Below are 17,149 nucleotides of genomic sequence, written 5' to 3'. Positions count from 1 at the left end.
GGCTCTTCTTACTATTACCACTTACTAGTGATCCACTAATAAAATGTTTGCTTCCCATCCCTGAAACTTTGAACCTTGTTGGCTTAGAGGTCTTATCAGGAAGGAATGCTTCTACCAGGGGAAAATGCAGTGGTTCCATTTAAACAGAAGTTGGTGGGATTGCAAACTGGTGTAGCCATTCTGGAGAATAGTATGGAGGCTCCTCAAGAACTACCCTATAACCCAGAAATTGCATCACTAGGTATTTACCCAAAGGATACAAAAATACTGATTCAAAGGGGTACATGCACCCTGATGTTTACAGCAGCATTATCAACAATAGTCAAACTGTGGAGACACCCAAATGTCCATCAACAACTGATGAATGGATAAAAAAGATGTGGTATATATACACAATGGAATATTACTCAGCCATCAAAAAAATGAAATCTTGCCATTTACAACGACATTGATGGAGCCAGAGTGTATTATGCTAAGTGAAATCAGTCAGTCAGAGGAAGATAAATACTCTATGATCTCACTCATATGTGGAATTTAAGAAACAGATGAACATATGGAAAGAGACAAAGGAAAAAGAGAGAGAAACAAACCGTAAGAGACTTTTTAATGTTTATTTTTGAAAGAGAGAAACAGAGTGTGAGCAGGGGAGTGGCAGAGAGAGGGAGACACAGAATCCAAAGCAGGCTCCAGGCTCTGAGCTGTCAGCAAGGAGACCAGTGTGGAGCTCAAACTCACGAACCATGAGATCATGACTTGAGCCAAAGTCAGATGCTTACCCCACTGAGCCACCCAGGCACCCCCATAAGAGAATCTTAAGGATAGAGAACAAAAAGGGTTGATGGAGGGAGGTGGGCAGAGGGTGGGCTAAATGGGTGATGGGTATTAACAGCACTTGTTGTGATGAACACTGGGTATTATATGTGATGAATTACTGAATTCTACTCCAGAAACCAATATTGCAGTGTATGTTCACTAAAACTAAAATTTAAATTAAAAAAAAATAATAAAAATAAATGGAAGTGGACTGCCTCTTGACCACTTTGAGCTCCTCATGCCAGTAAATCAACAGGAAAAGATGGAGGTTACTGTACTGGCTTGGGTGACTGATTCTGACTATTCAAGGGAAATTGGATTGCTACAACACTACTGAAATAAGGAAGAGTATGTGTGAAATGTAGGAAAACCTCTAGGGTACCTTTTGGTATTCCCACATTCTGTGATCAAAGTTAATGCAAAACTACAAAAGCTAAATCCAAGCAAACTGCTAAGGCAAGTCCACACACCGGGCAAGGATTTGTAACCAAGTGAGGTGTTGTTGACAGCAAAGAAGGAATACGAAAGTGAAGAACATAGTTATAAAATAACATCTAATGACCACATGACCAGGTGAGAAACAGAACTGTAATAACTATAAGCATCTCTTCCTTTTTGTTGTTGGTGGTAGGTATGTATGTATGTATCTAGGTCCCTTTTCCTATTTTCCTAACATCTAAATAAAATGTGCTAATAGTAGCTGACTTCATATCTCAGGAATTAAGTTAGAGGATTACCAAGAAGGATGTGATTTAGCAAGAGGAATGAGCATCATCCAAAGATGAGTAACAAGAACCTGTGCCCTTTTTTGGGGAGAAGAAGAGTTTGTCTTTGATTGTACAAGGGACAGTTGTTTCCTTGGGCAGCCAGATATATGGAAGGTAGTAGAAGTGAAAGAGTACCCTTGTTTTCCATATGTGGTAAGGTTAGTTAAGACCAGGTCTGATGACCTCACTGGCACAGGGCAGCATCAAGCCCACAACTCTGGCTGCTGCTAGATATCCTTGGGGAAAGAGCAGAGTCTGTAGCTCCCCCAGATGCTGTTGGTTCTCCTTCAGCTTCTCTGAACCCTCAGCCAAGCAGTATGCCAGTCCATGTGCATGTACACCCACTCCTGAATCATCCACACTGGAGACTGTGAGGCACTGAGACTAATACAGGTTCTGCTAAGAAACACGATTCATGATTCACAGGTTGCAGTTTGCCTCTGCACCCCCACTGTACATCACCTTCTCTTCCTTACAGTTGGCATGGACTTCAGTGCCACACACACAGGTGACAAACACCAGGGAAGAGCTTGACCACTTCACACAATCACATAAGGTTAAATCCCTCCAGTAAATCCCTTGTATCATGCATAGTGCCTCTGCTTCTCTGATCAAACCCTAACTGACAGAGAACTTCTGATCCAAGATGGCAACATAGAAGACCCTGAACTCATCTCCTCCACAGACACAACAAATCTACACCTATTAACAGAGCAATTCCTTCTGAAGAACTGCGAGCAGACTGAACAGCTTCTGCACAACAAAAGATAGAGCACATGAAAAACAGCAAGAGACATACACTGTAACAAAGAAAACTCCCAGCCCCTATGCTGCAAACTACAGTGGGAAAGGATACTATTGAAGGGCCGGGAGCAGGTTCATCTGCCCTGGGACACAGAAAAACAGCCACAGTTTGGAAGGGAAATTAGAATATAAAGGAACCAGCCTTAGGCCACTACCAAATGGTGGGGCAGCTCCTAGAACTCTCTCCAGATCTGAGGCGCTGGCAAGTGCCATGGTTAACGTTCCCAGTCCACCTTGACAGCACAGACGGGAGCGGGTTCCAGAAGCCATAGCTGGCCTGCTGCCTCTGCAAGCCCTGGTCATACTAGCCCTGAACCCCCTAGGACACAGAAAAAAAGCCACAGTTTAACAGAACTGAAATATAAAGGATCCATCCCTAGAACTCCACCAAATGGCAGGGAAGCTGCTGGAAATCTCTCTGGATTGAAGGGGCTGGTTGAGTGGAGAGTATACATTACTTTCCACCTTGATTACATGGATGGGAGCATGGTCTAGGCACCTTAACTGGCCTATTGCCTCAGTGAGTCCTGGTCCCCTAGCCCACACCATCCCAAGCCGACCTACCAGGGCAGCCACGGTACAATGAATGCCAGGAAACCCTTGGTCAGCACTCACCACAGCTATGGCCATCTTGCCAAAGTGACATAGGCCCAAAGCACCCTGGAACAATCCAAATCTGTACCATACTGGCTCCAGATGACATGCTAGGACACCACAGTGAACAGCACTCCAGGACCTCCTGGCTCATGCTCTCTTCCACTCCAGCCACCCTGCAAGAGTGCCACTTGCACAGTGTGCCACAGGAGCCACTGGCTTGCACACACCTTGGCTACAGCCACTCTGCCAAGGCACCCCCTACATGGAGTGCCCTGGGACTCCCCTCCTTCCCAAACCTTGCCTCTGTTCCAGCAGCCCCACCACAACCAACTCATGTCCACTTCAGCTCCAGCCACACCATTCGGGTGCCCCTTATGCTAAAAACCCTGGGACAGCCTGGCTTGCACCCACTTCAGCTACAGCTCTCCTGCCAGGGCACCATCTGTACAGAAAGGCCTGGGACTGCCTCAGCCAATGCCCACTTCAGCTCTGGCCATCCCACCAAAGCAACATCAGTACAGAGTGTCCCAGAAACCCTGGCCCACACCAGTCAAAGCCTCAGCCAGCCAGCAAAAGTCACCAGGCACACACAGTCTGCACAGAAGACAACTATACATACACAAAACCATTCCTTCAAGTTTAGGAGAAGTAGCTGAAACAAACACAGAAGGTCAAAAAACATGAGACAGGAGCATATGTTCCCAACACAAGAAGACAAAACCTCAGAAAAAGGACTGAAAGATGGATATGGCAAATCTAACTAATGAAGAATTCAAAGTAGTGGTCATAAAGATGCTCACCGGACTGGAAAGAAGAGTGGATGAATTCAGTGAAAACTTCAACAAAGAGATACAAAATATAAAAAGGAACCAATCAGAAGTGAAGAATAGAATAACTGAAATTAAAAAATATAGTAGAAGGAATCAACACATCACAGGATAGGTTAAGGGACCTCTGCAATAACCTCAAGCATAATAACATTTGCATTTTTAGTGGTCTCAAAAGCAGAAGAGAAAGAAAAGGGGGCAGAAAACTTTTCCAATTTCCCTAACCTGCAGAAGGAAACAGACATCTAGGTTCAGGAAGCACTGAGAGCCCATAACAAGATGAACCCAAGGAGGGCCATATCAAGTCATATAATAATTAAAACGGCAAACATTAAAGATTAAGAGAGAGTTTTAAAAGTAGCAAGAAAGATGGGGCGCCTGGGTGGCTCAGTCGGTTAAGCGTCCGACTTCAGCTCAGGTCATGATCTCGCACTCTGTGAGTTCGAGCCCCGCGTCGGGCTCTGGGCTGATGGCTCAGAGCCTGGAGCCTGCTTCCGATTCTGTGTCTCCCTCTCTCTCTGCCCCTCCCCCATTCATGCTCTGTCTCTCTCTGTCTCAAAAATAAATAAAACGTTAAAAAAAGATAAAAAAAAAAAAAAATGTACCAAGAAAGAAGCAAAAGTTATATGCGAGGGAAACAGCTTAGAGCCCAGAGCCTACTATGGATTGTGTCTCCCTCTCTCTCTGCCCCTTCCCTGCTCACACTCTGTCTCTCTCCCTCAAAAATAAATAAACATTAATAAAAAAATAAATAAATAAATATTAAACAAAAAGAGAAACTGAAAACCAAATAAATAAAATCAGAAATGCAAAATACATAACAACTGAACCACAGAAATACAAAAGATTACATAATAGGCTACAATGAAAAATTATACACTAGCAAATAAGACCAACTAGAAGAAATGGATAAATTCCTAGACACTTACCACCTTCCAAAACTGATCAGGAAGAAATAGAAACTGACCAATTACAGGCAACACAATTAAATCAGTAATCAAAGAACTACCAACAAAGGAAAGTCCAAGACCAGATAGATTCACAGGTGAATTCTACCAAGCATTTAAAGAACAGTAATACCTATTCTCCTCAAACTATTGGAAAAATGAGGAAGCAAAACTTCCAAATACATTCTACAAAACTGGCATTATCTTCATGCCAAAGCCACACAAAGATACTACAAAAAAAAAAAAGAAAAAAAAGAAAAAAAAAAAAAAGAAAACCAGAGACCAATGTTGCTAATAAACATAGACGCAAAAGTCCTGAATAAAATATTAGCAAAGCACATTCAACAATACTTTAAAAGGATCATTCACCTCAATCAAGTGGGACTTATTCTGGGGAGGAAAAAATAATTCAATATTCACAAATCAACCAACGTGATATACCACATTAACAAAATGAAGGATACAACTCATATGATCATCTCAACAGATGCAGAAAAAGCATTTGACAAAATTCAACATCCATTCATGATAAAAACTCTCAACAAAGTTGAGTTTAGAGGGAATATACATCAACATAATAAAGGCCATATAAGACAAACCCACATCTAACATACTCCAAAGGTGAAAAACTGAGAGCTCTTCCTCTAATACCAGAAAAGGCAAGATGTTGTTCACTCTCAACACTTTCATTCAACATAGTACTGAAAGTCCTAGAAACAGCAGATAATTTTTTTTTTTTTCCTAACCGGTACATTTTATTTTATTTTTCAATATATGAAATTTATTGTCACATTGGTTTCCATACAACACCCAGTGCTCATCCCAAAAGGTGCCCTCCTCAATACCCATCACCCACCCTCCCTTCCCTCCCACTCCCCATCAACCCTCAGTTTCTTCTCAGTTTTTAAGAGTCCCTTATGCTTTGGCTCTCTCCCACTCTAACCTCTTTTTTTTTTTTTCCTTTCCCTTCCCCATGGGTTTCTGTTAAGTTTCTCAGGATCCACATAAGAGTGAAACCATATGGTATCTGTCTTTCTCTGTATGGCTTATTTCACTTAGCATCACACTCTCCAGTTCCATCCACGTTGCTACAAAGGGCCATATTTTGTTCTTTCTCATTGCCATGTAGTACTCCATTGTGTATATAAACCACAATTTTTTTTATCCATTCATCAGTTGATGGACATTTAGGCTCTTTCCATAATTTGGCTATTGTTGAGAGTGCTGCTATAAACATTGGGGTACAAGTGCCCCTATGCATCAGTACTCCTGTATCCCTTGGGTAAATTCCTAGCAGTGCTATTGCTGGGTCATAGAGTAGGTCTATTTTTAATTTTCTGAGGAACCTCCACACTGCTTTCCAGAGCGGCTGCACCAATTTGCATTCCCACCAACAGTGCAAGAGGGTTCCTGTTTCTCCACATCCTCTACAGCATCTCTAGTCTCCTGATTTGTTCATTTTGGCCACTCTGACTGGCGTGAGGTGATATCTGAGTGTGGTTTTGATTTGTATTTCCCTGATAAGGAGCGACGTTGAGCATCTTTTCATGTGCCTGTTGGCCATTCGGATGTCTTCTTTAGAGAAGTGTCTATTCATGTTTTCTGCCCATTTCTTCACTGGGTTATTTGTTTTTCGGGTGTGGAGTTTGGTGAGCTCTTTATAGATTTTGGGTACTAGCCCTTTGTCCGATATGTCATTTGCAAATATCTTTTCCCATTGCGTTGGTTGCCTTTTAGTTTTGTTGGTTGTTTCCTTTGCTGTGCAGAAGCTTTTTATCTTCATAAGGTCCCAGTAATTCATTTTTGCTTTTAATTCCCTTGCCTTTGGGGATGTGTCAAGTAAGAGATTGCTACGGCTGAGGTCAGAGAGGTCTTTTCCTGCTTTCTCCTCTAGGGTTTTGATGGTTTCCTGTCTCACATTCAGGTCCTTTATCCATTTTGAGTTTATTTTTGTGAATGGTGTGAGAAAGTGGTCTAGTTTCAACCTTCTGCATGTTGCTGTCCAGTTCTCCCAGCACCATTTGTTAAAGAGACTGTCTTTTTTCCATTGGATGTTCTTTCCTGCTTTGTCAAAGATGAGTTGGCCATACGTTTGTGGGTCTAGTTCTGGGGTTTCTATTCTATTCCATTGGTCTATGTGTCTGTTTTTGTGCCAATACCATGCTGTCTTGATGATGACAGCTTTGTAGTAGAAGCAATCAGACAATTTAAAAAACTAGACAAAAGGCATTTGGATTGGTAAGGAGTAAAAAAAACTGTTACTATTTGTTGGTGACAGGACCCTATTAGAAAACACTAAAGAGTCCACTAAAACACTACTAGAACTGACAAACTCAGTGAAGTTGCAAGATACAAAATTTATAGAAATCTGTTGCATTTCTATACTCTAATAATGAAGTAGAAGAAAGAGAAATTTACAACCGCACCAAAAAGAATAAAATACTCAGAAATACACTTAACCATAAATATCAAAGACCTATATACTGAAAACTAGAGGACACTGCTAAGAGAAACTGAAGAAAACACAAATAAATAGAAAGATATTCTCTCCTCACAGACTGGAAGAATTAACATTGTTAAAATGTTCATAATACCTGAAGCAACCTACAGATGCAATGCAATTTCAACCAAAATTCCAATATATTTTTCACAGAACTAGAACAAATAATTCCAAAACTATGGAACCACAAAAGACCCCAAATAGCCAAAGCAATCTTCAGAAAGAAGAACAGAGCTGGACAATCCCAGATTTCAAGATATACTACACAAATATAGTAATCAAAACAGTACGCTATTGTCACAAAAACAGACACACAGATTATAGAACGGACAAGAGAGCCCAAAAATAAATCTACACTTATGTGGTCAATTAATCTATGGCAATGAAGGGAAGAATATACAATGGGGAAAAGACAGTGTTTTCAATACATGGTGTTGAGAAAACTGGGTGGCTACATGCAAAAGAATGAAACTGGACCATTTTCTTACACAATACACAAAAACAAACTCAAAATGGATTAAAGACCTAAATGTGAGACTTTACCATAAAACTCCCAAAAGAAAACTCATGCAGAAATCTTTTAGACACTGCCCTTAGCAACATTATCTAAGTTTTCTCAAGCAAGGAAAACAAATGCAAATATAAACTATTGAGACTACATCAAAATAAAATGCTTTTGCACAACCATCAACAAAACAAAATGGCAACATAGTGAATGACAGAAGATATGTGCAAATGATATCTAATAAGGGATTAACATCCAAAATACATAAAGAACTTACACAACTCAACACCAGAAAAACCCAAACAATCCAATTAAAAATTTGGCAGAATACCTGAATAGACATTTTTCTGTAGACAGATATGACAGACAGATGAAAAGATGTTCAACATCACTAATCATTAGGGAAATGCAAATCAAAACCACAATAGAATATCACCTCACACCAGTCCAAATGGCTACTATCAAAAACACAAGAAGTAGCAAGTATTGATAAGGATGTGGAGAAAAAAGAACTTTCATGCATATGTAAAAACAGTATGGAGGTTCCAAAAAACATTAAAAGTAGAAATACTGTATAATCTAGCAATTCTCCTTCTGGGTATTTATCCAAAGAAAATGAAAATACTAATTCAAAAAGATATACACATCTCTATGTTCACTGCAGCATTATTTACAATAGCCAGGATATGGAAGCAAACCAAGCATCCATTGATAGACAAACGGATAAAGAAGATGTGGTGTGTGTGTATATCTGTGTGTGTGTGTGTGTGTATATGTATATATATATATGTGCAATGGAATATTTCTCAGCCATAGAAAAGAATGAGAGCTTGTTATTTGAAATAAGATGGATGGACCTAAGAGGTATTAGGCTAAATAAGTCAGAGAAAGACAAATACCATATGATTCCATTTACATGTGGAATGTTTAAAAAAAAAAAAAAAAAAACTCATACAGAGAACAAACTGGTGGTTGGCAAAGGGGAAGTAGGTAGAGAAAATAATGAAATTGGTGGAAGGGATTAAGAGGTACCAACTTCCAATTATAAAATAAGTCACAGAAATGAAAAGTACAGCATAGGTAGTATAGTCAATAATATTACAACAATATTTTATGGTGACAAATAGTAACTACATTTATCATGGTAAGCACTGATTAATGGATAGAACTGAGGAATATGTTGTGCTCCTGAAACTAACATAACATTATATGTTAATTATACTTCATTAAAAAAATAATAAAAACTCTTTGCAAACTAAAAATCTGTTGAAAAATAATGCATCCATATATTACAGTATTAATTTGAGTAGTGGGATTTGGAGTGATTGATATATTCTACTTTGTGATTTCTTAGGTTCCCATAATTCCATCAAAAAACATCACCCTTCTGTACTACTGCTGGGAATGTAAAATGGAACAGTAAGTATGGAGAAAAATACAGCAGTTCCTGAAAACTTAAATAGAAGAAAGAGCATGTGATTCAGCAGCTCCACCTCTAAGTATATATACCCAAAAGAACTGAAAAAAGAGACTCAAGCCCATTTGTATTTAAACGTTCATAGCAGCATTATTCACAATTGCCATAAGGTAAAACAACCCAGATGTCCACTGACAGACAAACTGATAAACAAAAGGTGGTATATACATACAATGTAATGTTATTCAACCTTAAAAAGATACATATAAAATGGATGAAGCTCAAAGACATTATACTAAAGAAAACAAGCCAGACACAAAAGGACAAATATTGCATGAGTCCAGTTATCTTAGGTACCTAGAGTAGTCAAATTCATACAGAGTACAAGTAGTGTTACTAGCAATTGGGGGAAAGGGAGTAAGAGGGCATTATTGTACGATGGGTACAGAATTTCAGTTTGGAATGATGAAAAAGTTCTGGAGATGGATATTGGTGATGGTTACACAATAATGTGAATTGCTCCCATTGAATTGTATACTTAAAATTAGTTAAAATGGTACATTTTGGTATGTTTTACAATTTAAAAAAAAACACAAAACATAAAAATCAGAATTTTTAAAACAAATATTTTTATAATTTATTATTCTTTATTTTTATTAAGACTTTCCTCTTAGAGCAGTTTAAGGTTCACAGCAAAATTGAAAGTACAGAGAAAAACAATTTTTTTCAAAGAGCATGCAGTTAGAAACAAAACAGAATATACTATAAAATGTAATCATTTCCACTAACCTGAAATGGCTGCCATCCTAAAATTGAATTGGGATCCAAACTTCTTTCTAAAAGTGAAAGAAAAATCACAGCAAATTTTTTTAAACCATAATATTGATAATGCCTACCCAATAATTTATCACTACTAAGCATGAAAAATGTCAGAAAGTAAATTATATATTATAGTGACTTTTAAAATAAGGACTACATGGTTATTCCCACACTAATTTTTATAGCGAATTCTCTAGATTTCAGAGAAGTTTCCAAAATCACATAAACAAGTATAACATCAATGACACTTAAACACCACATACAAAGCAATTAGCAAAAAAGAAAGCTTTGAGGCTAAACAGTTTTAGCAATAAATTACTGTATGATCTTAGCAAAGTTAAACAACCTGTTCCTCTTCACCTCTTTCCTTATCTGTAAAATTGGGATGGTAAAACCTATCTTATAAATAACAGATTCAAACATCCCAGATTAGGTAAAATCCACCCACATAAACACTCAAATTAATCATTCAACATTTTATTGAATACCTGCTTTACAGTTACAACTTAGGTTCAATCTTAAAAGAAGAACTGGTATTCCACGGAGGGACTAGATTTCAGGAAAAAACATGAAAATATCAGAAGTGGGGGAAACACATGGTATGTAATTAAGGAACTTTAAATACCTATGAATGACTAAAACTTAAGACTACATACAGATGAACAAGTAGAAGGAGAGGAGGCTTGAGAGCAGGAATTTCTCACTATATAAACCACTTTCTAACAATATACCTCTGAGCTTCCTTCCATGTTTTGGTTTGAATGCTCTTGGTTTGCAGTCTGTCTTTCTGGTGTGTGCACAATAAACTTTTCCTGATTACTACTTCAATAATTCATTGGTTTTACCTCTGGTAATTCTAAACTTTTGACAGTCTGTGGTGTAAAAATGGGATCCAAAAGGGGTGCCTGCGTGGCTCAGTTGGCTGAGTGTCTGACTTCGGCTCAAGTCATGATCTTGCTGTTGCCAAGTTCAAGCCCCCCATCAGGCTCTGTGCTGACAACCCAGAGCCTGGAGCCTGTTCCAGATTCTGATGTCTCCCTCTCTCTCTCTCTCTCTGCCCCTCCCCAACTTGCCCTCTATCTCTCTCTCTCAAAAATAAATAAACATTAAAAAAAATTTTTTTAATGGGATCCAAAGAAGACACCCCCCCCAACCTCCCTTCCTCCTTAACTCTGAGGCCCCTATGGTGATGGAACCCACAGAGTCCATTTAATTCACTTTCTCACTGACCCTAGAGTTTGAAGTCAAGTCTCTCTTAGATCTGAGCTCTGTTCTCTCCATTTTGAGCTGACTTTAATTTGCATACCTGTATTTTGTTTGTTGAAGCTTCTAGGTAAATCTTCCTATTCTACTCCAAAGAGAGGAGGGCAGGGAAACACATGGTTCCCTGTGTTTTAGAACAGCTTTTAGAAAGCAGGGCCCCTCATATCTAAGAACTCTTAGGGAATCTAAAGGTAAAGATGTATTCTACCTGGTTGGTCTATGGACCAGGATTTTGTGCCTTTTTGGAAAAATGGGTGAACTTCTAGAATTGTAGCGACCACTGGAGGGCAACTTTAACTTAGAGAAGTGTATCTTAAAGCTGTGCCTTTGACAAGAGAAGATTTCAAATCTCTCAGAGACAACAGAATGCATTCTCTGATAAGCAGAAACTTCTAAAAGACACAATGACTGCAAAAATAGCTCTAAAAGATCTTTGCATCATGCAAACAAAAAAAAAAGTTACTAGGGGGAAAACAAACAACTTTGCTATCTGAGCAGGTAACCTCAACTTCCCAGAAAGACAATTTAGATCCAACTGTTCTTTTCTAAACTGGAGAATTTTGCAATATTATGGCTAGCAGCTCATGGCTAAACCTTTTTAAACAAAAGCTACAAGATCTGTTTGCCTCTGTCTGTATGTTTATGTATGTCTACGTATGCATGTTATAGATGGGTAATATTTTTCTAATTCCAGATGCTATTGCCAGAATATGTAAGGAGCTCTATTTAATTGGCTTAAAGAAAAATAAGCACTTATAAATTAAGTACTCCTGAAACCCTCAGACATATAAAAACAAACCAAAATGTTTTTCAAGTTCACATGACCTGATACAACCTTTGATATGTAAAACCTAGTTTAAGTTTGCTGACTTAAAAAAAGCAAGCATGTCTGGGTGTCTGGGTGGCTTGGTTGGTTGAGCATCCGACTTCAGATCAGGTAATAATCTAGTGTTTCATGAGTTTGAGCCCCATATCAGGCTCGCTGCTGTCAGCTCAGAGCCTGCTTCAGATTCTCTGTTCCCTTCTCCTTGCCCCTCCCCCATTTTCGCTCTCTCAAAAATAAAACAAAAACATTAAAACAAAAGCAAGCATGACTTCAAAATTTGTTGATAAAAAAAACAGTGTGATGGTTAGCTGTTTAATGTCTAATCCAAGAATAATTGGTAAAAATAAAAAATTTAAATAAATGTAAATAAAAAGTTTATAACAAGTTAAACTAAATCATGAATATTTGTTGAGTATCTAAATCATTTGCAAATGAGATAATATACTGAATCATTAAATGCAAAACATAAGTTTATCTACTTTAAGCTTTTCTTTTTTTTTGTACAGTATTGTAGTATTACTAATACTTTATTTAAGGAAACTAACTTTAAACTTTTACTGAAATAAAACTATACATCACTACCAGAAATGAAAACAAAAAAAACAAAACAAAAAACTGTCACTTGCTAAAAACAGAAAGTAACCATACCTATGACTGTAATAAACATAAACCAATAATATTTCTACCTGCTACAGATTGGAGCTTGGTAACTGCTCTTTTTGTTAAAATGAGTAATTAGCCGATATAAGAAAATTACTAAGGACATACAACCTCAACTAATAATTTTTCCCTGAAGCTAATAAGAACTACAGAAAGTTAAAAAGAAAGTATAACTATATCATTCAATATACTTTTCATCAAGTCTGAGGGCCAACTAAAACTGACCTGAGCAAATCAGTGTTTTGGAAATGCCATTTCAAGGTTGCTTAAAGTCTGCTCTCTGAATTGGTTCCCATCATGGCAGTCCCTCAGTACTACTACAGTGTCTCAAATCTACCTCAGAGTGAATGGTTTTCATTGTGCATCTCCCTTGCACTACTATGCAAGGCTCTTATTTATGTTTAATTTCTAGTTCCATTTGTATCATCTGCTACAAGATAACCTAAATCTAGTTCATCTTCTAGAACTCTTCCAATAAATTCAAGCTTTGGCAACTCTCCTTTTATTAATGACAAATTGCTTTCTATTGGCACCTGCCAACATTGTTTTACCCTAGCCTCACTTGCTCAGACAGTCTCAAAAGAGTCACTCAGACGTTAGTAGCCTAGGATTCATTAGAACAACCCCAACTTTTGGCTTTTTAATTTTTACAGACAGACAATAGATACTTGGGTCTATTAATAACTATATCCTTTGTCACATTAAAAACTATATTATAAAAAACATAGATCTCTAAAAGGTTTTTATAATTGTGTATGTATAAAGTTGCCAGTCCACAATTGCTTAATTCTTGTTTTTTACTAGGAATTAAAGATAAGAGTTAAGATGGGGCGCCTGGGTGGCGCAGTCGGTTAAGCGTCCGACTTCAGCCAGGTCACGATCTCGCGGTCCGTGAGTTCGAGCCCCGCGTCAGGCTCTGGGCTGACGGCTCGGAGCCTGGAGCCTGTTTCCGATTCTGTGTCTCCCTCTCTCTCTGCCCCTCCCCCGTTCATGCTCTGTCTCTCTCTGTCCCAAAAATAAAAATAAAATTTAAAAAAAAAAAAAAAAAAAAAAAGTTAAGAAATCTAATTAATATATTTAATTAAAACTACTAGAAAGAGTAAGATTAAAAGAAAACAACAGTCTATGAAAAGTAGTTAAAGAAAATAGAACATGTTTTTGGACAAGGAAAGATATGAAGAACATGGGTATGTTGTTTTCGTAAAGGAATAAAGGAAGTAATTTTGTCCAAAAGTAAAATGATTATTCCAGAATGAGAAAAAAAAAAAAAAAAGACGTAACAAAAACTGGATGGATATAAAGTGTAGAAGGTTTATGGAAAAGGGATCTTGAGAAAGGAATTTTTTGTGTGGTCTAGCTAAAATTGAACTGGATTTAAGTTTGTTTTTGCAAAACTGTTCCTACGATAGTGCTTCATCTGCAAGGAGATTCATGGAAAAGACTAAGAAGTACAGGTTTCTGTTAACTTTAAGATCATAACACTGAACTGGGTAAGAATTTCTAAAAATCTAATGAAAAACTGATTCATAAAGTTATTAACCCTAAGGTGAAGCAAAACAAGAATTACAGGAGACTGAATGAACTAATGAAGATGATTATAATTTTTTATGATTTCATTTAAAATATTGCTGGTTCTGGGGCACCTGGGTGGCTTGGTCGGTTAAGCGTCCGACTTCAGCTCAGGTCATGATCTCACGGTCCGTGAGTTCGAGCCCCGCGTCGGGCTCTGTGCTGACAACTCGGAGCCTGGAGCCTGCTTCAGATTCTGTGTCTCTCTCTCTCTCTCTCTCTGCCCCTCCCCCACTCATGCTCTGTCTCTCTCTGTCTCAAAAATAAATAAACGTTAAAAAAAAAATTAAAAAAAAAAATATTGCTGGTTCTTCAATGTCCTGCTTTCCAGATTTAAAAAGCTCCATTTTCTCCTCTCTTTTAAGCTATCTATAGCTTACAGTGATTCAGTAAAAACTACTTTTGTAAACAAAGGTTGAAACATTTATCTTTTTCTCTCTACCTGATCCCACCAGAATGTAAAACCTTTTATTAAATAGTCTTATTTTTCATGACAATATATGTATTTACTTAAGCTCGATCTGATCTCCTTGTAATAGGACACAATTAGACAAGTCCTTAGCTTGGCTGCTTAGCCTGAAGAGCCATGAAAAGTTCAATCTAAGATTCTTTATGAAAAAGTTCCAGCAAAGCAGATTTAAGAGCCTATATGGTCAGTCACTATTTTTGCTGCACTTATGTAAATAGTCAGGCCAAATTTATTGAAACTAGACTCAATTTGCAAACAAATTAGCCTAACTGTAGTTACCCTAATAGAAATGGGATGATGACAGAAAAATTATGATTGTGTTTTGGTAATACATCTAGTGCTAATTAATTCTCCTTAAGGTTTTATTTTCTACTTATAAACTGAACTGGATCCTGAATTCTAGTTTCCTCCAATATCTGGTTAGAACTCTCCAAACTAACATTTCCAATTTCCTCCCATTCTTGCAACTTGGAATCACTATGAAAATAAAACTGCCCTTTTCTCAAAGCCATGCAAACTAAAGCTGGACAACCTGATGTTAACTTCAGAGAAACCACCAAAGCAGCTCATGTGAGGAGGACAACGTGCCTGTTGCTATGTGGTCACTCAGCAAGATCACCAGTGACATTCAAACTGCAAACCAGGAAAATCTATCAGATTGTTACTCTTGCCTTCATCCATCTAAAGATAATTTGAACCCAACATCTAGAAATTTTCTCAACTGGTTTCTCTCCAAACTCAGACACTGAATTTATAATCTTCTTAAAATATTAGCTTTTATTTTTCTTTTGCTTCCACAGAAATGCCTCTCTTTAAATTACTTGATTGCTCACACCATAGAGGCTTAATTTAGGTGGAAGTTCACCTGCAACACAGCCACTTAAAACAAAACATCTTCACCTTCATCCAGTCCTGAGTCATCACAAAGATGTGACTGTTAATATATCATATTATGCTTATGTAAATACCTTTAAAAAGCTGAAATCCATTTGATTTATTTACTTGGTTAAATCTTGGCACCTGGGAATCTGCTCTGGGAAATTTTCAATCTTTGGCTATTGTTCTCCTTAAATCACCTCTAATGCGCTGCATACTCTCCAAGGTTTTAAATGCCTGTCAGCAGCCACTCACAGACCAAATGGTATCCATCAGGATCAGACAACTGTATGAAATCAACAATAACCACATAAATGATGAAGATGGTGACCATGTGGCCCTTAGCCTAATAATCCAACTAATGACAACAGCAAAAATGTGATTCTTGGGGCACCTGGGTGGCTCTGTCGGTTAAGCGTCCGACTTCAGCTCAGGTCATGGTCTCGCGGTTTGTGAGTTCAAGCCCCCCGTCGGGCTCTGTGCTGAGAGCTCAGAACCTGGAGCCTGTTTCAGATTCTGTGTCTCCCTCTCTCTCTCTGACCCTCCCCCGTTCATGCTCTGTCTCTCTCTGTCTCAAAAAATAAATAAACGTTAAAAAAAATTTTTTTTAAATAAAAAAAATAAAAATGTGATTCTTCAGCCTGAGTACTTCAATGGTAGAACCTGAAAATAACACTATACTGGTTGATCATACTCTCATCCTGCTGAGAGAACCAAAAGGGGGAAAATGTTAAAATCAAAAACAAACGGAGAAGAGCCTTGAAAATTCCTCAAACGGACAAAACCAGTTTAGTCAAAGTCAATTGACCTTATGTTGTTGTAAGACTAACTTGACCTAGGTAATTTCCTTTTCATGCCTCCAGAAATCATAAACAAAACTTGAAACGTTTCCCAAGGCTGATATGAGATAACCACTAACCAATTCCCTACCTTAAGAAAATGTTAATATTCGAATCACTGCGAGGAATAAAGTCCCTGACTTCTTACTACATAAGCCGCTTTATAACAATATACCCAAGAGCCTCATTCCCTTTTTGGCTTGAGTGCTCCTGGTTCCCTAGCTGTCTCTTTGGTGGGTGCACCACAAACTTTAATTACTACTTCAGTGATTCATTGGTTTTACTCCCGCTATTTCTTAACTTTTAACAGCACCCACAGCAAATATTTCACGGGGTCACAGCCAGTCATTGATACTGGAGTAACCGTCACTACGGTACCACAGGCTAATTCACCAGGCTCCCCAGCACCTGCTTTTTAAAGACAACATTAATTTAATAATACCCTCCACTGGGCCTATGCGTCCACCGTGCTGTTCACCAATAAATGGTGGTTGCCAAAAAACAGACTTTGGTAACCACGCTTCCTGCATGGGAAAGGCTAGAGATAAAAAGAGGAGCAGAAAGTTCAAGGTGCCCCTAAAGGCCCGAACTCCATTAGAGATGGGCGACGATTAACGCCGGTTTCTCTCCTGCCAATATATTGGTGAAAGG

The 17,149-nt window shown here is 38.2% G+C and overlaps 1 protein-coding gene across 3 annotated transcripts in view; it reads right to left on the bottom strand.

The window, feature by feature from the left end:
• Positions 1–17,149, bottom strand: part of RECQL (RecQ like helicase) — a 59,473-nt gene that overhangs the window by 42,060 nt on the left and 264 nt on the right. For all 3 annotated transcript variants that reach the window (XM_058743432.1, XM_058743434.1, XM_058743433.1), the window contains exon 2: positions 9,967–10,013. In XM_058743432.1, coding sequence (XP_058599415.1) covers positions 9,967–9,982 — 16 coding nt within the window. In that variant the 5' untranslated portion in view covers positions 9,983–10,013. The remainder of the gene's footprint in view (positions 1–9,966; positions 10,014–17,149) is intronic.

The sequence above is a fragment of the Neofelis nebulosa genome, chromosome 8, assembly GCF_028018385.1.
Source record: "Neofelis nebulosa isolate mNeoNeb1 chromosome 8, mNeoNeb1.pri, whole genome shotgun sequence".
Taxonomy (NCBI): Eukaryota; Metazoa; Chordata; class Mammalia; order Carnivora; family Felidae; genus Neofelis; species Neofelis nebulosa.
The sequence above is the reverse complement of the archived record's forward strand: the minus strand, read 5'-3'. Positions and strand labels throughout refer to the sequence as shown.